Below are 20,759 nucleotides of genomic sequence, written 5' to 3'. Positions count from 1 at the left end.
GGCGGAGCTGGGACATCTCCAGTGCTGACCACGTCCATGCGTCCATCCTCCCGTTGTCCTTCCTTCCTTCCCTCCTCCCCTTGACGGGAAGCGGGCAGGAATTCCTTTTCTCTCCCTCTGTGCTTCCGTGCAGCCTTTGCTTGTTTCTCCCTCCTCCTTTTCCCTTTAATTAAATTACCCTCATCTCCCCCCACGGGTTGTTTTTCCCCTTTTCAGCATACTTTCCCCCCATTCTAAGGACGGGGAGCGTGAGAGCGGCTGGGGCTGCGTTCAGCTGCCCAGCAGGGCAAAAACCCCACCGGGGCGCTGCCTTAGCGGGCGGTACGAAGCTTGGCAGCTGAGATTTATCTCCACCAGCATAAAAATAAAATAAATAAGTAAATAAATAAGCAAACAAACAAGTAAATAAATAATAATAATTTCCCTTCGCTCAGCTCTCGTGCTCCGTGCCGGGGGAACCCCAAGATGCTGCTGTCGGAGCGCTGCTCGCCCCAAAGCCAGCACCGGGAGCGGCTGGGGGCGGGCAGGAGGCGAGCCCCGGGTCCCCCCCGAGTCCCCCCCCGGTCCTCCCCGGCTCCGCCCCGGCCCCGTCCTCTCCCCCCCGCCGTTGGCTGCGGCTCCTCCCCGCCGTGATGCGCTCGGGAGGCGCCTCCGCAGCCGCTCCGCGGAGCCGCGCCGGGGCCGAGCCGAGCCGGGCCGGGCAGCGCAGCGCAGGCACGGTGGGGCCGGGGGGGGGGACAGGGAGCGCCCAAGGGTGGGGGGCACCCTAATGGGGGCAAGGGGTGGGGATGGGAAACCCGTGGAGGGCTGGGAAAAGGGTGGAGGGAGGGGAAAGGGGGGGCTGTGCCAGGCCTTGCTGTGACCCTTGCTTTGTGTCCCCCCCCCCCCCCCTCCAGGTTGAAGCCCCTCGGAGCGGTGCTGTCGGGAGGTGATGGGTGGCCCAGGAGGGGTGCGGAGACGTGGAGGCAGCGTCTTGGGTTGTGTTGGGCGCTATCCATCAAGAAGGGACTGGGGGAGCGCCGGGCTGGCGTCGGCGTGAGGTCACGCAGGGGGGCTGAGGTCACGGACGGGTGCTGAGGTCACGCACGAGGTCACGCACAAGCCTGGATGCTGCTGGGGGCCCTTTAGGTGTGCCCTACAATTCGGGGCTCCATCCTTTGGAGAGGTGACCCTCAGCTGGAGCCGCTCGCCCCATCACTCCCAGCTTCGTGCGCCCGGCGCCTCTGCAAGATGAAACGGGCACCAGCACCACCGCTGGGTGAGCTTCTGGAAAAGCCCTGGCTTGTTCCCTAAGCAAGGCCAGGCTGCCCGCTGTGATTTTCGGGTGCGCACATCCCCGTGCCCTCTTCTGAGGGGCGCTGGCACCAGGCGCACGGCTCGCAGCCCCCAGGAGCTGTGCCCCTGGGGATGTTCTCCCCTGAGCACCAAGCTGCCATCGGTCTGCACCGCCCCAGCGGGGTGTATTTCGGAGCTGCCGGGAGGAAGATCTCGCCTTTGAAGGTGCCCTTGAGCAGATGACTGACAAGGTGATGAACGGGAGGGTGCCCCTGCCCGAAAAAGCCTTGTCCGAGGGCTATGCCCGGCTGCGCTACAGGGACACCTCGCTGCTCATCTGGCAGCAGCAGCAGCAGAAACTGGAGTCAGCGCCGCCCAACACCTACCTGAGCCGGAGCCGCAGCATGTGGTACTCGCAGTACGGCAACGAAGCCATCCTGGTGCGGGACAAAAACAAGCTGGATGTCTCCAGGGACACGGGACAGTCCAAGTTTTGTGCTATCATGTAATTCCGGTGGCTGGGCACCAGAAATCTGCACGTGGAGATGAACCAGAGTTTGGAGGGCTCGCGCCGTGCCACCAGACCTGCGGCTAAGGCCGGGTGTGGGGTCGGTCAGGAAGGCTGCTGGAAGTTTATGTTAATTTTTGCTGTCAGTAGCATCTGATTTTGCATGTTGTTGAGTGTATAGAACAAACCCAGCCTCGCTCAGGAACTGATGAGCCCGTGTTTGCCGCCTAGCATCATCAGCAGGGTCCGTGCTGGACCATGTGTTGCTTTAAGTGGCTTGTGTACCCTGAACAACACCCGCTGCCATTTGGGAACTGGCCCCAGCAGGCACTGTACCTTGCTAGTCCTTAGGCATTGCCAAAGCTCTGCGAACGCTGGTGGGAGACAGGCGAGTCTAGATTGGTTTCCGCTGAGATTAAGATTTTAGGAAGATTATCTGCTAACACACACAGCCAGTACTTGCTCTGCTTGCCCTGTCTGCCTTTAATTACTTCCCTGGAAGTGGTCTCTTAGAACCAGGTCATGAAGTTAAATGAAAGGGGAAGAGGGAAAAAAAAGTGTTGAGATTTTTATCTGAGCCTTCAAAATACTTAACAGGAAAGGTGCACTGCAGCTTCATCCTCCGCAAAGCAAAGTGCCCTTTCACTTTGGCATTACAGAAATAAATTACAGACAGGACTCCTGGAGCCAGTGCAGCCGAGTCCCTTCCTGCAGCAGGATCCCCAGCCCCATTAAAGCTTGCACAGGCCCCAGCTAATGCTCCAGGAATGCATTGCCGGGTGAACCACCTGAGAGGGAGGGATGGGCCTAAGAGAGCAACAGGAAGAAAGCTGCTGTAAATACAGCTCCAGCCTACTGAGGTCTGCTTTGCACGTAGGTTTTAATGCATGTAGCAGCTTGAAATGATTTCTAATTCCGGTTGGATAACATCTCTTGCTTTAGTAGATTTGGTACACATCCATTGTGTCTGGCAGCATTTGTTTCAACCAACTGAAGGGTTTTAGGAGACAAAAATGCTACAGTTATACCTCTCAGCAATGGATCCTGCTCTCAGGTTGTTGCTGTTGGAGCCAAGTCCCTAACTTCCTCATGACAAGGTCAAGCTGAGAGCCCAACCCAGCAAGCACCTAAACCTTTCTTAAAGACAAAGCAGAACCACTTCCAGGGCTATTAATTATGTTCCCAGGGTTCAGCATTGAAGTGTAACATCGGGCTGAGCCCCGTGTGCTCAACCCAGCAGTACTTGGACATGGGCTCAACTTCCAGCAAATCAGTGTTTGATGTTGACTTCAAGGTGGATTATTTACCTGCCTAAAATTAGGCACAGTCAGCACTGCTATCATATTTATCTAAAACCTCTCCCTTTAAGCATTTCTCAAGCACTTTATTTTTTTTAATATAGCAAAAGAATTTTCTCCACCTCTCCCGTGTGCGTTAAATGCACAAACACTGAGGTTTGCTGAAGTTGATGTGTTGAGCAGAACATACCTGTGTTACTGTGAGATCAGAGAGGTTTGGTGTTCTCAGCCCTGATCACTACATTCACTGCAAAACGTGGGCAGCTCATTTTTTTTAACGTAACTATTTATGCATGTGTTAATGTTTGGTACCTTGTGTGTGCTCATAAAACCAAACCTGCTGAGATGGACCTCGGTGCTTCCCAGCCCTAGGCATCGCTCTGCACACTCAAAGAGTCCTCTTGATCTTGGCAGGACGAGCTCTAGCTGAGAAATATTTTCGGTGTATGGTTTTTCAGCTGGGGAAGAGGCATCCAGCAGGATTCACAACACTAACTGGACTCAGAAAGCTGCTGGCAGGGCAGTGGAACCGCTGTATGGAGCGGGCTGGTTAAGGCAGGGCACTGCCTGGGACACGAGGCACACCCGGGGCTCCAGACAGGTGAGCACTAAAAAAAAAATAAATAAAAATGGGCAGGAGCCTGGCCCCAGGGCTCCCCTGGGAAGCACAGAAGCAACCTGGCAAGGCAGAAGTGGGCTCAGGGCTTTTCCAGCAGCCCAGGGGAGCGCCCTAATCCTGGGAGTTTAAGGAACGAGGGAGAACAACAGCACATCCCCAAAGCCAGCTGTTCATTTTCTTTACTTTTCTTATAGAAAAACCGCATTTATTTTTTTAATTTCAGTAAGAAAGATGATTTATTTTGGGTATAATCAGTCCCTTTTTGTTTATGTGGCTGGTAAACCAAAATTCAGCTTAAAGCGTTAAAACTATTCAGGAATAAAAGCTTAAGTGTGTGCATAAGTTCTTCCAGGACTGAGGGCAGACAGGACAGTAAGAGATGTGTGACTTGTTCTTCCCTCTCGTGCCCGTGAGTGTGAGTGCAGTTTCCGTAGCTGTGTCCTCATTATTCACAGCAGGTTTGTGGGGTGGCTGCTGCGAAGTGAGCATTTCTGTAAGGCAGGTGGGTAGTGTTAATGCACTGGTTTAAAATGCTGTTTTAGCCTCTTTGGTTAAGTGCATTAAAATTATTTAAACGCATCGTTGTGTGCAGGCGTGCATTTTTCTTCTGCATGTCCCTCAGCGGGGGGGTTACCTCAGGTACTGGTGGGGTCCCCCTGAAGTCACAGCACTGCTGGAAAAGATCACTTGTGGAGGCAGCAGCCTCGCAAGAGAATGTTAAAGTCTAGGTTGGAAAAAAAAAAAACAACAAAAAAAACACAGTTCCATGGGTTTCCAAGGGCTAAGCAAAAGAGGTTTGTTGAAACCTTCCAGATCACAGCTTTTAAACCCAGCAAGCAGGAACAAGGTTAGAGAAAGATTAACCCTGCAGGAACCTGGCTGTTGTAACCCCTACCGTATAAATAAACCACCAGGCATCCATCTGAGAAAGCTAACAGAAAAAAAAAACCAACCTTCAGTAACCAAAATAGCTTTTGGCCACCATACAGCAATGTCAGGACTGTGCTGTGAATGCAGTCAGCCGCTGTAGGACCCCCATTTCCCAACTGCATCTCCTATGTCCTGCTTGCCCTGGGCTCACTGACCTGCGGGGCCAGCAGCCGCAGCTGGTGAGAAATTCCCTCTGGTTTCTTCAGGTCTGGGTGGCTGGAAAATAGCATTAAACTTGGGGGAGATTTTCAACATCCTTGTATTCAGCTCAATTTACCTTTATCAGGTGCAATTCTCACAAGGTGAGGCCCCTTCAGATCAGAGGTTTTTCTAGGAGGGGAAAACGTCCTTCCTTGGCTGCCCCCCTGAATTAAAGCAGCCCAAAATCCTCACCAAAAAAAAAAAAAAAAAAAGGTGTATTTAGCATATGGCAGGTACCGAGATGTGATTCAGAGCCCCCCAGGCCAAGCTGGCAGCACCCCAGACTTGCCCTCTGCTCTGCAGGCAGTTTGCCCCCAGGAGTGCACCACACCATCCGTGCTAACAGCTGGGCTTGCAAAATAACTTCCAAAATTATTTCACTTAGGATTTTTATGTTTGTTTGGTGGCAATGCTACTCTACCAAGTGGTAGGTCAAAGCCCCACTGGGTTTCAGCTGAGCTGCCACACCTGAAAGGGAAACTGAGGAAAAGGAAGAGGAGAGGGGAAAATATAGTATAAAACTGCACACACAAAACAATTTTTCTTTTTATTATGAAAACAAAACAAATGCCCCAGGACCAGGGTCCATTACCAGTAACATCAAAGATTACTTTCTAACTTTTTTTAAAAATTCTGTTGTGTTTGAGGCCAGCAATTTGCAATAAACAAGCTAAACTACTTACATTGACTTTTTTTTTTTTTCCAGTAACTGACATTTACAGGAATATACTAGAAATGGCACTAAAAAGTTTTAAGAAAAAGTTACGGTAAATTTGCATGCACATCATACAGAAAAGTAACATTTTTTTTTTTAAATATTAAAAAAAGGAAAAAACAAAACAAATACAACAACAAATCTTTCTGGATTGGTTATGCCAGTATCAGGGATAAGTTCTATAAGTGGCCTGTGTCAAATCCTAGCTGGTGATTTATTTATTTTTAAAAATGACATTTAAAAAGATATGCAAATACCATTTTTGCTTTAAATGCATCTCATTGTTTTACAAGCAAGATAATGCTGCTAGTGTAACGCATCCTCGCCCGAAATTTATCTTCGACAATGCAGAGCCTGCCCAGTTAGCCCTAGTGGTAACTGCTCATGTAATAGAGTATTCCTTTTTTAAAAATTCATTACTAAAAAGGTTGTGTTTTGTGTGTTTGTTTTTTTGTTTGTTTGTCATGCCCCAATCCCTTCCCCCTAACTCCAACCCCAGCTTTAAAAAACATCATTCCTTTCAAAACAAGGAAAAAATTAAAAACTGGTCTAAGAGTCCCCAAAACAGAGAAAGAACTAGATTAGGTAACTGCAGTCTGCTTCTACCACATAGAGAACATGGAAAGAGACCTCACTGGGTAACTAAATTTGTATATATACACGCACACACGTGCTTGTGTATGTGTGTGTGGGTGCGTGCAGCGATTGTGCACTCACCCCACAGACATCAGCTACATAGTCCTGAAATATCAGTTCTACAGTTACAAACCCTGTCGGTAGGAAAGTTTAAAATCACATCGATACAAAACTGAAAAGATTTTGTATAGACAACATTTGGTTAGCAGAAAACTGTCGGACTCGACAGATTCCTTTAGTAGATAAACCAGGGCCTGAGCCCACGGGATGCGGATCTCCCTCTGGTCCCATTGAGCCTATGTCTGATGGTATGCCAGGAGACAGGCTGACCTTACAATCAGATCAAAGTTTAACAAAGTTTTTAAAGGTGCAGTAATGCTGGTTGATTGGTATTAGGTCTGGTCAGAAATCGTTTTGTCAAAACAGGAATTCTTCAGAAAAAACAGTTTCAATAAAACTATGTGTGTATGTATACATATGAAATCATACTGATTTCAGTGAAATTTCCCCTGGAAAACAAAGTTAGACTTTGTTCATTCAAGAAAAAATCCTACCATAAAAAATTCAGTCTTTTTCATTCTGAAGTTTAAAAATGCCATTTCAAATGTTACTTACACATTTGATCATTTCCAAGTTATTTCATGACATCAGGAATGATGTGTCATGCAATACAAACTCGGTTAAATAAATGCTCTATTGTTTCCGTTTCCAACTCATTAAGGGCAGCTGCTACTTACTATGGACTGAAAACATCTCTTCTTTCCAGGAGACACTCTGATCTGGATGTACAAGAGGCACCACTACTGACATATCAGGAGATAATGAGCACTACAAACAATACGAAAATGAAAAAAATGTAAGAACATTTTGCAGTGAAGAGTCACCGATTTTTTTTTCCCCTGAAATGGTCACGCCAAAATGGATTTATCCTGTGAGCTGCCATTCATTGGAAAACATCTTACTTTCCATGAAAGTTTTCCACCAAATAGAGAAGCCCAAGTCGCTGCTGGCTTATCAAGGATAGGCAGGTGCCTCTTCATCTTTCCTTTTTTTTTTTGTTTTGTTTGCTTGTTTTCCTTGCAAATCCCCAGGCTAGGACAAGTTTGCCAACTAAAGCAGGGATCCTCCTCCAGCACTGCAGACAGCCCCAGGCCAGGCCCCTTTCCATCACTTCACGCTTGTTTCCAACCCTTCGGCTCCAACCTTTCCACTTGTCAGGACAGACCTACGTGTCCAGGTGGGTGTCTGCACCCTGGCCTCAGCGTCAGGGGACGGCGGCGTGCTGCAGAGCCAGGTCCTCGGGCTTTGCACGGTGGTGATGCTGGTGAGAGAGCTGCTGGGCGGGCTGCCACTGCCTCCAAATGCTGGCTGGGGGATGTTCTCTGCACAGGAGCACCTTTTGTCCGGGGCGACCATCACCTTACATCAACGGCATAGCTCAAGTGAATGCAGGAAAGGATTTCAGCAGGGAAAGCCGGGAGCCAGTTTCTCCAAGCTGTCGTGGTATTGAATTGGTAGCAATTAATTTAATTAAAAGTACTAGTTAGTTTGGATAATGCAAGTCTCAGACACTAGGAGAAAGACAGATGAAATCCAAGCTCATTAAAAAAAAAAACTAAGCTTAATTAGGTGTATATTACATCTCCTTGTAGTAAAATTCTGAAAATATATTACTAAGTATCTGTCTAGGGTAAGGTGTTTTTTTTTTTTAAGGGCAGAATTTAAAAAAATATAGCAACTAAAAATAACTTCGTTGTTAATGGAAAAGAAAAATCATTAATTTCAGCAAGAATCAGAACACACGAGTCCACGCATTTTCCAACACTACAGGAAACTCAATCTGCAAAGACTTGGAGGGCTTTCTGCCAGTGGGCCAAGCACCCCAGCAATTACAAAATGAGCTGAGGACGTCCAGCTACTTACAGCTGTTTACAGCAGCAGAGCATCTCTTTCAACCCTTAGCAGAAAACGGGAATTCCTTTCTACAGCAAACTGCAGAGTGCTATTGTCACTATCGAGATAAAAGACACAGACAGGGCCAGTAGGCTGTATGAGACGCACATCTGAACAACCTGAAATGCTGATCCTTGAAAGATGGATTTCCAAAGGCCAGATGCAAGAATAAACTTCCTGATAACCCCATCTCCTAAGGGTCTGGCTAATAAAACCTCAGGTTTTCACTAAGTGACTGGCAGCTGAATGCGGATGCAGTAAGTGCAAACCATGGAGTGCTAACAGCAGGCTGGCCCCGCAGCCCCCTGGCTTTTCAGCAAAGGGCGATCCCCCAGGCTCCACGTTTCCCAGCACACCAGCTCCTGTCCTAGCTCTTGGAGGCTGACTGTGCAACAAAAATCCCGTGCCAGGGCTGAGGAGCGCCTTTGAGGCCACTCCTCAGCAGGGTGAAATTTAGGGCTACGCCACAGCAGAGATGCAGCCATCAGGGCTGGTGCTGGGAGAAGGAAAGGCATAACTTTCTGTTAAACTCTGTATATTTTCTTTACAATAAAAAGCTAAAAAGTTAAGAATTTACAATAAATTTCTGCCCCTCAGATTACAAATTTTATATAGTTATAGAACTGGTGTTTTCCTAAAATTGGATTATAAAAATCAAACCCAACACTGTTCTACCAAAAAAAAAAAAAAAATGGAGAGGGGAAAGACCTGTGGAAATAATACAGACAAAAATGTGCTGCATCAAGAAATTACATCTACCTGTATGTCTTCAAAATTTGTACAAAACAGGAAATAAAGGGGCTGGAGCGAAAAGACAAAAAGAAATGAACACACAAAACATGACAGAGCACCAGATACACAATAGACTGGACTGTAGCACCTGTAGGTATAAAGTCCTATGTATTTAAATAACATGTTTATTTTTTTGTTGCTGTTGGTTTTTGTTTTGTTTTGTTTTTTATCTGGTTCAAACCACATTAAAAATCTGCATTTCTGCTGGTCTTGTTATTTTTTTTTAGTAAATTTTAAATGACCAGTAGTGTTTAATAAATAAAGTACTTATATATACATGAAATTAGGGACAGTGGAAATGGAGTGTATTGCAGCAGTGCAGGTCGAAACATTCGTCTGACTCTGAAGAAATTGATAGCCTCCAAAAAATTGCCTCTAACCCCCCCACCCTCCCTCCCTTACTATTATTGAGGTAAACATTTCAGTGTCTGGAAACCTCCTTTCTGTGTGACACAGAAATAGCATTCCCCTTCTAGGAGCTCATTGCAGATACAGAGATAAGGGGAAAAACAAAGGAAAAGACAAAACCAACATCCCTCTCCAAGTCCCCTGCCAGCTCAGCCTCAGCTGGGGCTCAAGTGCTCTTTTATTTTAAGCCCAGACTGAGGTGCTTGTCATGGAGAAAGTACTTAAGCATGTGTCTAATAATGAGCACATGACGCCTTGGTCACTCTGCAGGGATCACTCCTCGAGGTCCAGCTGAGGACTTGCAGCCAAAAGCTGTTTTCAATTAAACGAAAACTTTCATAGACAGTGTCAATTTCCTGGAAATTATCTATTTGATGTTAAAAATAACATTTCCAAGAAACCTGAGTGTCCCTCGCTCTCTTCTTACCAAAATATTCCCAAGAAAAATAAAAAAAATTAGTGGAAAAGACTAGAAATGCAGACACTTCTATTGCTCATGTGCTTAAAATTATGTCCATGCTTAAATACCTTCCTGAACAGGTGCCTATGGCCTCTATGAATATTAACAAAAAATGTTAGCAATCCACAGTACATGAGAATTTTTTGTTTTTATGTAAAAAGATGATAGCATCTGACATTTTCATCACACTGTAGACTTTGAGATTAAGAATACTAGTGCTAATAACAAATACACCAACTAGCTCCAAAGCTAACATCTTTCAGATACAGTACCATTTTACAGAGATTCCTTTTTTTAAAAAAGTTTTTCTTTGTGTGAGCCAGGTGGGCTTATTAAGAGAACATTTCTGGGGAGAGGGAAGGGGCAGGAGGGAAACGTACTACAAACCTTGCAGAACCTTCTAGTGATCTCCTGCTAAGAGTTCCAAGTTCTTCCATTTTCATGAAAATCTTCTTTAGTTAAAATGTATTTTAGAGACTTTATGCAAAGGGAACTATTTGTCATAAAGTCTAGTCACACACACACACGCACACACGCAAAGATCTTTGACCTATTAAAAGAGCGCCCCCCAAAAAAATGGAAGATACCTTTTATAACACTGAATTAAAAAATAAAAAAACAAGTCAGAGAGGAAAAAAAAAAAACCTGACCACTGTGGAACGAGAGCAGTATATTAAGGAGAGAAAGGAACACTGCAGAGCATCGGTGAGAGTGATGTCCATTTTGTGTGTAAGTGTCCGTAACTCATTCGGAATCACTGCTGTCCGAGCTGGAGCCGCTGGAGCTGCTGCTCCCAGACTCAGAGGAGCTGCTGCTGCTGAGCCGGGAAGGGCCTCCAGAGGGAGCAGAGCCGGATTTCTCTGCAGGAAAAGAGGCAGTGAAGCAGTTACTTGCAAGGAACTGAACTAGAGAAGGTTTGCCCACAGCTTTTCTCATCCACTGCTTCGTTTACAACCTCGCTTTGCACGGCCAGCTTATTTACCCATTAGCTTTACTCGCTGGAACGGAGCCTGGCCCGTCAGAGGATGAATCTCCTCCAAGACACCTCCTGTTTAGCTCCAAGGGGAGCTTCCACCCAGACGGGGATCAGAGCAGACCCCACACAGCAGCTCTGGTGCCCAGCAGCAGCTCTGTGTGTGCCCACACTAATGGCAACTACCATGGATAAATCCACGGCTACCCGAAGGCAGGAGCTTTGCCTTAGCGAGGCACACTACAGCTTTCCAGGCACCGGTAGCACAGTAAAACCACAGCCTTTACCTTTCTTTGCAGGTTTCTTGTTGTTGTTTAGCTGCCCACTGACGTCCTGTAAGCGTTTTTCTAGTTCTTTTTTCTTTTCCTGAGCTAACTCTTCTTTAGACTTTGCTGCTTGCTTTTTTCCGCTTGCAGCTGTGGAGGAGGAATGCAAAATTTCTGAAACTGCATGGTTGCGGGTGAAAAAAAGAATGGACATCACTATTTTACAGGGCATGTACGGCTGTGGGACCACTCTGCAGCGACACTGCTAAGACCGAGTGATCACACAGCAACTACACATCCCAGATAGAGGACAACAGGCAAAGTTGTCTAGATAATCCAATCACCATCATCCTGTAACATGCACTTTAAGAGAGACCTTCTGGAAAGTGTTTTAGAAGATAGAAATATCCATGTAATAATCTTGTAGTTACAGGTTACTTACCAGCCAGTTATATGGTCAATAGTTACACATTTCTAATTACAGAATTGTTACATGGGTTTTCTGCCCTGTAAAATAAAGTGTCCCATTAAAGGCTGTCAGGAGGAAGCATCTGCCATTAAAACTTAAGACACCTCACACAAGAATCGACTGCGTTTTACGTTGCTTTAGATATAAGACAAAACAAAAAGAACAAGTTAAAAACCAACAGAGGCAAAGGCTGGCAAGACAACAAGAACACAGCTGCATCAGTTTGGACGGAAATGGTAGGAAGCACCAGCACTACTCATGCTCCTGAGCAGAAGAAATATCACTCAGAGGAGGAGTAATTGAACACAGGTGTTGGCCAGTATCAGAAGCAGACAGGGGCCACATATTTTGCCTGATCCAGCAAGGAAATACCTACGTTTCTGTGCACTGTTTTAAAGCAGTATTTTTATTTTTTTTAAATAAATCTGGAAAGCAGAGTGCTAAGAGGGTGCGCCCCTGAACACCAGAACAGGCAGCAGACAGCAGGAGAGTCTGGCCATGGTCAGGAATTAATGCAGTGTCTGTGGGCCAGGCTCGCCAGCCAGCCAGCTCAGGACAGGCTGGGCTCAGAGGATTGGACAGACAGACATCTGATGTTGTGTGTTACTCCATGCTTTGACTCCAAACCTAATTCCCAGCAGCTCTGGAAAATCCTTTCCTCAACTATTCCACCAGCAAAGGGGGGTGGGGGCAGAAATCAAAGCAGTACTAAAAAACAAGAAGAAGGGCAGAAGTCTGAGCCCTGCTTAAGCCACCTGAAAGTCCCGTGGCGAGGAAATAGCGCTGTGGAAGAGCTGTGAGTATCTATTAGTTATGTTATACTCTTCACAGGACAGCTTCCTCTTAACCAAGAAGCAGAAGGATTGAGTCAGGACCGCTTCAGGTTAAGCAGCACCCTACTGCTATTCAGCTGGAGCCAAATTCTCAAGGGGCTACAGCAATTCACTCTGTGGATGAGGCACGGAGAAAAGCCTGTACTGTACAGCACTGTACACTCACCAGGGCATTGACATTCACCCCCTCATCTATCACTGAGGATTAGATGGTAATCAGGCCATCTAGGAATAGCAGCTTTGGCACAAACATACAACTGAGACACATCCAGAACCCTTAGGTAACCCAGGTGACTTTGTGCGAGTGATTTATTCCCTTGGTGTTTTGGATTCCAACCACACTCTTTTTTTTTTCCCTTCCTAATTAGATAAACTATTCAGGATAAGAAACCAATCCTTCCAGGTATCCTTCTAGGTAAACACACATTACACCCAACACAGTGGGACTGAAACCTTTGTAGTGCCTTCTAAGATCAGGAATAAAGGTATCACGCAGGTCTTGCAGAGGAACAAGCAGTCCCTCCAGGTCTCCATGAGAGGGCATCATGAGAAGGAATAGAAAAACCAGAACGTTTCTGCATATTTTCTCTGGGAGAAAAGAATCTCTAAAACTCCCTGTCATCACCTACCCAGCAGCTGGATAAGAGAACCTCAACAAACACGCCCCGACTCCAAAGCTGAGCCCAAGAGCTGGTTGGGGAACGCGTGCCCCAGGAGGTAACTTACAAAATGGTTTCCTTTGTTTTTTCTGTAAACAAGATTTCACGTATCTCTCCAGTTCTCGCAAAGTTGTGGGCTTCAACGTTTCAAAATCTATTTCTATCTCGTCCGGGTTGGAGTCCCTGAGGGAAGGTTCCCGCGACTGGATGATGTGCACCACCCTGCCCAGCTTCTCCCCGGGCAAGCGGTTGATGTCCAAGCTGAGCTGTCGTTTCTCATCATAGGTCATGGGCAGGCCTTCCTCCTCCTCGTCCGAATCATAGGTTGCAGACGCCTGTTTGCCTCCTTTCTTGGGCTGCCTGGGGAGGTTGGCAAGCATGGAAACATTCATGGGTATATAAAAGAGCAACAAACTCTTTCTGCTACTCCCCTTCCAACAAACATCCCAATGCTTTTGGCTTTGAACCTCTAAGCCAGATAGCTTGAACAGCACCACAAAAAGTTAGTTCAGAAAGCTGAGATCAGCTGTTCTATTCCTATTATATTTTAGTGCTGTGAGGCATGACAACAAGCCCAAGTAGCAGCAGGGGGGCAGCAATGAAATAGCATGTTCTTGCCGGCTAGGCAAAAGGCAAAAAGCAAAACCTTATCTGACAGCGATTGGGCAGGGATTGTGAGAGAATCAGACACTGGAAATGCGATGGCTCTGCTGCCAGCCCTAACTTAAAAACTCCCAGAGGTTGTCTGGGAACAGAGACACTATTCAATTGCGAGTTAACTGTGCTGACAACTGAGCTTCACCAGGGAATTCAATGGGACAAAAAAAGGGACAAAACTGGGCTGAAAGCTCTTGGTATTCCCACCTAAGGCAAGTTGTGGGAGGCAAGCTCTCACCTGTTAGCTGTGGTCGTGCTGTTTGCTTTTTTAGCTGGGGCTTTCTTCTGCTGGGCTTGTTTTGGTGGTTGAGCCACCTTGGGTTTCTTCTCCTCCTCGGCTTTTACTTTGTGCTTTTCCTTTTCCTTCTCTTTGTCTTTCTTTTTCTTCTCTTTTTCTTTCTTCTCTTTTTTTTTCTTTGGTTTGTTCACTGGTGCTTGTGACAATGCAGCTAGCTGCTCATGGACAGCTTTTAGCTTAGGAGAGAAAAGTGAAAAAATAGATCAGACTTTGAGGCAAGACAACTGATGCCTCCACATACACTTCCTCTGTACCCTGGACACATAAATATATCCCCAAGTTAGTGATTGAGCAGTCGACTGATTGGACTTCGGAGGCTTTGCTTGAAGTTCTTTAAAGAATGCAGTGCAAATGTGCAGAAGCTAACTGAAAACTTAATTCTTGCTTTATAGTAGCAAATAAAAATTAAGCTTAATAGTTTGGTTTAGAGTGCTGGCAATGTGGACTCTGAAATGCCAGATTCCCTTCTTGGGTCTGCTATTAACTTGCTTTGAGACACCAGATAAATCGTTTTATTAATGCTTTGTTGCATTAAGGTAGTACCTACAACCACTGCATAATAAAAAAGGCCATGGCTCAGAGCTTGTAACAGCCAAAACAGCTTCTGTAGATGAGGTACAGGGTGAAAATATCACACAGGAAGATTGTGACAGGTGTCAACGTGCCCGAGCTCTCATGCCAAATGGGGGTCACGTTGCTTACCCAGATCCCCAATATTGTGTGCCCCTTCGTTCACAATGGCTGAATACTTTGGGATCCCCAGAAAGCACAGAACACCATCTGTGAGAACGGTTATCTCAAGGAAAACTACCATGACATCAAAAGTACACTTATTTCACAGCTGGGAGTTCTTCCCCTTGAGCTGGCAGAAGGGGAGATCACTCTGCTGCATCGCAGACTAGATGGGATTTTTAAGAAAGAAAAAAAAAACACATTTCTGCTAAGCCCTTTCTGCTGCACAGACACACACACAGACACACAGCTCGGCCACCCCAGTAACCTGCTCCTGGAGCTCTGCCAGCCGAGTCGCTCGCTCTTCTTCTGAGTCTGAGCTGTCTGAGTCGGAGGAGCTCTCCTCGCTGCTGTGGCTGCTTTCTGTGCTTTTGCTCACAACTGGTGCTGTCGGAGGAGGAGGTGGTGGGGCCTCTGCAGGCTCATCAGGCATCTTTGCAAACCTCATCTCAAAGACATCCTACAAAAAAAAAAGGGGGGGAAAAATGTTGACAAAGTAGCCTCAGCCACAAAGACCTCATTCTTGTCTTTTAAACTCACCAGACACCCCACCATGGGTCAGGGTCCTCCTGCACTCAACAAGGGGTTGTACCAGTAAATAACAAAATACAGTGAGTGCTCTAGAGCAAGGGCTGAAATCGTCATAGTAAGATATAGTTCCTCCTCTCATCAAGGACAAAACTAGTCTTGCAGTGGGATAGGAGTAGGCAGGGGAAGGTCACTGAATCTCCCTTTGAAATCCTTTTGTGGCTGGGAAGGTTGTGGAGGGGCGATGGGCTCTCACCCCTCTGCTTCCTGGGAGGCTCCTGCATCTTGTCTGCACCAGCCTCTGCCAGAGAGGGGCACTGGACTAAACGGATCTGACCCATTCTGGTTTTTCTAACCAACTTCCCTCTAGGTTTGGCTTCACTCTTTGCTGCTCCCCGGCTCAGCAGACTTCTAAATTGGTCTTTAGCTCTTCCATAAGGTCAGGGAGGAATCTCAGCCTCTGCACGCCAACTGCACAGCTGGTCTTAGTGCCAGGATCCCCCACACCCTATCCAAAGACTGAAGCACTCGCTGTAGTGCTGTACATTTCACTGTTTCCAGCTCAATTTCTGGCACAATTTCTACCAGCTTTTCCAAGGTGCACGTACAGAGGGGCATACACATTCTGAAAACCCAAGAAAATGCTCCCATTATTTTATACAGCAATGATTATAACATTTTAGGCATGGCATTGGGCCATGCCACGTGAAGAACACAACAGTTCTGCATCAGAGAGTATCTAAAGGCTCTTTTCAAGGACTGGAAGAATCACCGACCCTCCCCTGATGGTGCCAAGGGCAGATCCATGCTTGGATGTCTGAATGGACACCGTATAGCTGTACTAAATGTGCTCTGAAAGATACAATTGTCAACACCTTTACCTGGAGCTTCCTGGCCATGGCTACCACTTCGTGGTCTGGAGGATTGTACTTGTAACAATTTGAGAACATTAACCGAATATCTGCTGCAAAACCTTGTGCATCCTGGTATTCCCGACTGTCCATTTTTTTCTGCAAACAAACAAGCCAAAGGGAAAGGGGAGAAAAAGCCATGAGCAAAAAGCATTTATAGTAATTGCATGAAGGATGTGCGTCATGGAGAGGGCTCAGAACAGCTTCAAAAATCACATTTGTCTAAGAGAACAGTAGTTTGATCAGGCTTATTAGCTCCTAAATAACATTTAGAGTTTCTGCTTTTTAAAATAAGCAAACAAAAGCCAGACAACTAAACAAACTGATCTACTTCCACAATAGTTTAAGCTCTTAAGATTCTATATTTGGGTTGTTTTCTTTAGCAGCACTATGTAAGTTTGTCAGGGCCCCCATTCTGCTAGAAAATAAAGGCAGTCAGACAGGGAAAGAGTTTGCAGGATTAGAAACTAATGTAAGCAGAGAACACAGACTGAAGGGCAGGGAGTCAACAGACAACGTTACAATGCCAGGATTACCTTCAGCATGTATTTCTATATGCTGCTTGGGTATTTTTACCCTCTAAATCTGAAAGGGCAGAGAAGATTACAACCATCTCCCGGCTGCCTTCTAACACAAGGCATGAATTACACTTGGTGATTTCTCCGCTAAGTCAGGCATTTGCTGTTAAGCTACAGACCCAGCTCTTGATTTAAGAAGTCCAACCGACAGATACAGAAAGGATACGGAATTCACCCTTCACGAACCAGTTCCTCATGTTATTTCCTACTGTTGTGAGGAAAAATATCAGGAGCTAAATATTTGCAACTCGTTCCTTTCTCTCATTTTCTAGCTCTCAGCTTCATCCACTTCTCTTGCTGTTTGGGACTGAACGATTTGGTTTAGAGAACAGTTTATGGCATCCCTAGCACTTAATTGATTTTATGCATGTATTGCTACCACCTATAAAACCTTAGCTCCAATTGCCCCTACCAAAAGGAAATTTTAAAAAGCTAACACTAGATTTCATTTGCATCTAAAAGACACGGTTTTAAAGACACTCGCTGTTTGCCAAGTGCTCGCAGCCTCCCTTTTGTATGTCTTGTGCACCTGTGTCCCCCAGTGACAGGCAGTCGGGCTGCAGATGTGATCGGGCAAGGCTCCTTCCCCACCAGAGCAGAAGGCAGGGTGCTTAGGCTTAGGCTAGAAAAACTCCCACTTGTTCAATGGAAATTAAACATATGTCACAGCTTTGAATACGGCAGATATCGGAATTACTTTGAGACATTGCAATGACTCCTAAAACTGCTTTTGCTCCAAGTAAGGCAGAATTGCACTTTTAGGGATGCAGCTTTTGGAGGCATCTGCCTGCAGGGTGGGTCCTGCAGCATCCCTCCCCGCAGGGCTGCAGCTCGACGCCTGTCCAGCTCCTGTCACGAGAGCTCGTTCCCTCGGAAAATAAACGAGGAGCAAGCCTCCGAACTACAGCCCAAAATGGGGAGGGAAACACAGTTTGTGTGCCTCTCCTGTCTGAAGGAGAGCTGGCCTTGTTTGAGAAGGGTCTCAGGCCAACTCCAAAGCAAAACAATATGTTCGAACGAAAGGGTCCATTTATTTTAAAAGACGTCTTGCTGCATGAAAGGCCTTTTTGATATGCTTGTATTTGTTTGGCACGCTCAACGGCTGATTACAGCCTGTGAAATACATTTCAGTGTCTGAGGCTTTGCTTTCATCCAAAACCAACAGTTTTATAGCCCAATGCTTTAAACTGTCGATTTTTTTTTTCTGCTTTCGTGTAAAGAAAAATTAACTTGACAAAAGAAGGGATTTTAAAACGATGTGGGGGAATATATTTGGGTTACAAATTCACCTTGATATATTCAGCTGTTTAGCATTTTTTTTTAAACATTTACAATGGCAAATCAGAAGACACAGATAGCAGGACTGGAAAGACATCAGTCTGGGGGTCTACTTGTGCCCTACAAAAACTGCCTCAACCAGAAGAGCTGCCTTGGGAAACTGCATTTGTACTTTAGAATAGGTACAATTAAAGCAATCTTTATAAATTTCCCCAAAGAGCCTTCTTGTCACTTTCAAGACCCCAAGACTCGGCTGCTCTGAAACCACAGCAATTCACTGCCCTAAAGCTAACCAATAAGCACAGTCAGATCCCTGGACGTAGCACTTTATTCCCAAAATAAACACCTTTCTAAATCCTCTTACGCAGCAAGGACCATTGTTTGTTCACTATGGAGCAAACCAAAGGCAGAGCCATCCACATCCCTGCTGCTGGGCTCTGCAGGACCTCATCCTGCGCTGCACGGCAGGCACAGCACCCTGCCTCCACGTGCCCAGGCTCCCCAGCACCAGTGGTGGACACAAACACACTGCAGCCGAGCCCTGCACGCCTGTGGATGGGACAGCAGCAGCACAGCACTGCTACAGCTTCACAGCAAGCATTTCAACTGCTTCGGGGAGTTAAAGCTGCTGCCTCTTTGATTTTAAAGCATAATTCATGCCCTTCTCTCCCTTTCTCCCTGTGTTTCATCCCTTCTCTGCTCCAAACAGTTCTGCACTTCTCGCCTGCTCTGTGATGACGAAGACCCCTGCAGACCCCCTGTGCCCTCAGATCTTCCTGCTTGCAGTCCTAGCCCAGCACAGCACCCCAGCACACCCTCAGCTCCCAGCCGTGACCTGCTCTGCTGCAGCCTCTCCACCTCTCGTGGCACAGCCACAACAACCAACCTGCTGCTTCCACCACGCAAACCATCTCCAAATCCTTCCGAAGAACACCTCTGCTGGGCGCACAGCCTGAAAAAAATATGCTCCTGGGCAGGAAAGGTATTCCCTAGTGAAAAATCAAACTTGGTACAAGCAGAGAACTGAAGTTCCAAGCAGCCAGGTACAGCGGAATCCATTGCAGCTGCAGCAATGTTTATGTTTTAGTTCCTCGCGTAATTCTTTCAAGATTAGTCTGAAGGCCATTATTCGCACTGCTTTACCACAACCATTGTCACTCGTGCAGAATTACATTTCGAGCCTTTCAGAGCCACAGAGAAAGCCCCTGACACCTGCACTGCCTGCAAATGGCAGGTTTCTGTTCCAGGCACTTAACGTATTATAGACTGCATCTCAGAAAAGTCACGCCGTGATCTACAGGCCAAGGGCAACGACAACAAAACACTTCATAAAGAACAAAACAAGACAGCACTTCAAACAAGTTTATTAAAAAAAAAATCTACTACGTAGAAAGACAAGTCCAGAGTCTTTACATACAAAAGACTCTGTTGGGTCTGCCAGCAATTCTTCTCCAGCTTTCTGACCTATACTACAAAAGTACAGAGGGAAAAGAACCACCTGCACTTGCAGAAGAAGTGCAGAGATGGACACTTTTTAAAAAGAATAAAGTTAGGACCACAAAGAGTTTCAAGAATGAAGCAGTCACCAACCCAAAAAATCAGAGCATCGCAGCTACTTTTTGCAAAACGCAGCACAGAAGCCCTTGCAATGAGAAGCCACCTAGTCACATGTGAAAATATCAGCTTTGACAGTCAGGATTCCACTTCTTTCATCTGTAATCTTACTGCGTTCACCTGGGCTTGATCCACCAGGCAGCAGGTATCTCTGGAGAGACCCACGGCATCCCTATGAAGTCAAGGAGATGCGACGGAGCTGAGACCACGTCTTGAAAGGACGAGGTTCGCCAGTACAGTAACTGAATGACTTCATCTAGGACACCATCATCTAATTGTTTTCACAAAACAGGTAGAGAAGAGGTTATCAATAATTGCATCCCTCTAGCATGATAACGAGAATTACAGCTGCACTGAGCCAGAGACACCTCTCCCCATCTCAGCCACGTCTGTGAACCAGACACCCTTTAAAGCTACTGGACACTTCGGGAACTCTGAGCTGATTTTGGCACAGCCCATGACAAGCACAGGCAGATATAACTGTACGCACAGTACGCCAAACACCATGACCTCCTGAGGTCTCCTCCAACCTGAATTACGCTATAATCCTAGCCACGTGGATGGACCTTCAAGCCAAGTGGAAAAAAAAATGACTCCATTGCAAAGGGAATTGAGCAGACCTTGACAGCAAGGGATGCAGTCATATCGTTAAAGCAAGGTGCAAGGACTAAGTAGGCCTCTAGTAATGGCCATCCAAAATTAGCAGGATGGCAAACAAACTGCAGTACCAAAACTGACGGGAACTTCTCCCTCCCTCATCCATGCTCAGAGCAAGAGAAAATGGGAAGTTATTCAAGAAAACATTGGGACCTTCCTCTGTCAGCAGAACATCCCAGCCAGGCACCAGTGCTCCACCTCTCCAGACTACACCGATCAACCCAGTCCTTTCTCTTGCTTTTACCGCTTGTTTCTGGCTCCCCCTTCTTGCTTGCAGCTCAACTCACCCTTCTTACTCTCTTTTCTTCCCAGGAAATTGCTGCAGGCCTTTAATACAACTTGGCTTAATTGCAAGTCTAAGAAAATACGGCACATTGCACTGGTTTATGTAAATAAAGCAAGGGCACAGCAAGATCAGGAGATGAACTGTCCCAAAGCCCAGCTCCACCAGAGCCCACTTGCAGCACTTTTGGCAGCTCAGAGAGGGCCTTCGTTGTACAAACCAAATCAA

General features: G+C 46.3%; 2 protein-coding genes and 1 long non-coding RNA gene across 6 annotated transcripts in view; 1 reads left to right on the top strand and 2 right to left on the bottom strand.

The window, feature by feature from the left end:
* The first annotated feature begins 646 nt into the window (after positions 1-646).
* On the top strand, positions 647-4,279 carry BRD3OS (BRD3 opposite strand). The gene is made up of 2 exons (XM_068656517.1): positions 647-719; positions 897-4,279. The coding sequence occupies exon 2, from the start codon at positions 1,515-1,517 to the stop codon at positions 1,782-1,784; it is 270 nt and encodes an 89-aa protein (XP_068512618.1). The 5' UTR covers positions 647-719; positions 897-1,514; the 3' UTR covers positions 1,785-4,279.
* On the bottom strand, positions 3,909-5,012 carry LOC137842477 (uncharacterized). The gene is made up of 2 exons (XR_011089078.1): positions 4,908-5,012; positions 3,909-4,424 (listed from the first exon to the last, which is right to left on the bottom strand). It is a non-coding gene; the product is annotated as an uncharacterized lncRNA (long non-coding RNA).
* A 353-nt stretch (positions 5,013-5,365) lies between these two features.
* BRD3 (bromodomain containing 3) overlaps positions 5,366-20,759 on the bottom strand; it is a 39,574-nt gene continuing 24,180 nt past the window's right edge. For 3 of the 4 annotated variants that reach the window (XM_068656512.1, XM_068656511.1, XM_068656514.1), the window contains 6 exons: positions 16,092-16,220; positions 14,951-15,142; positions 13,891-14,126; positions 13,063-13,355; positions 11,056-11,184; positions 5,366-10,655 (listed from right to left, as the gene is read on the bottom strand). In XM_068656512.1, the coding sequence (XP_068512613.1) occupies positions 10,540-10,655; positions 11,056-11,184; positions 13,063-13,355; positions 13,891-14,126; positions 14,951-15,142; positions 16,092-16,220 (1,095 nt within the window). In that variant the 3' untranslated portion in view covers positions 5,366-10,539. Of the gene's footprint in view, positions 10,656-11,050; positions 11,185-11,476; positions 11,542-13,062; positions 13,356-13,890; positions 14,127-14,950; positions 15,143-16,091; positions 16,221-20,759 lie in introns of those variants that run through there. The other variant, XM_068656515.1, reaches the window with a different exon arrangement.

Source organism: Anas acuta, chromosome 20 (genome assembly GCF_963932015.1).
Source record: "Anas acuta chromosome 20, bAnaAcu1.1, whole genome shotgun sequence".
Lineage (NCBI taxonomy): Eukaryota > Metazoa > Chordata > Aves > Anseriformes > Anatidae > Anas > Anas acuta.
The sequence above is the reverse complement of the archived record's forward strand: the minus strand, read 5'-3'. Positions and strand labels throughout refer to the sequence as shown.

Excerpts from the sequence above, each read along its gene's own strand:
- BRD3OS (XM_068656517.1), top strand. The coding sequence starts at position 1,515 with ATGACTGACAAGGTGATGAACGGGAGGGTGCCCCTGCCCGAAAAAGCC.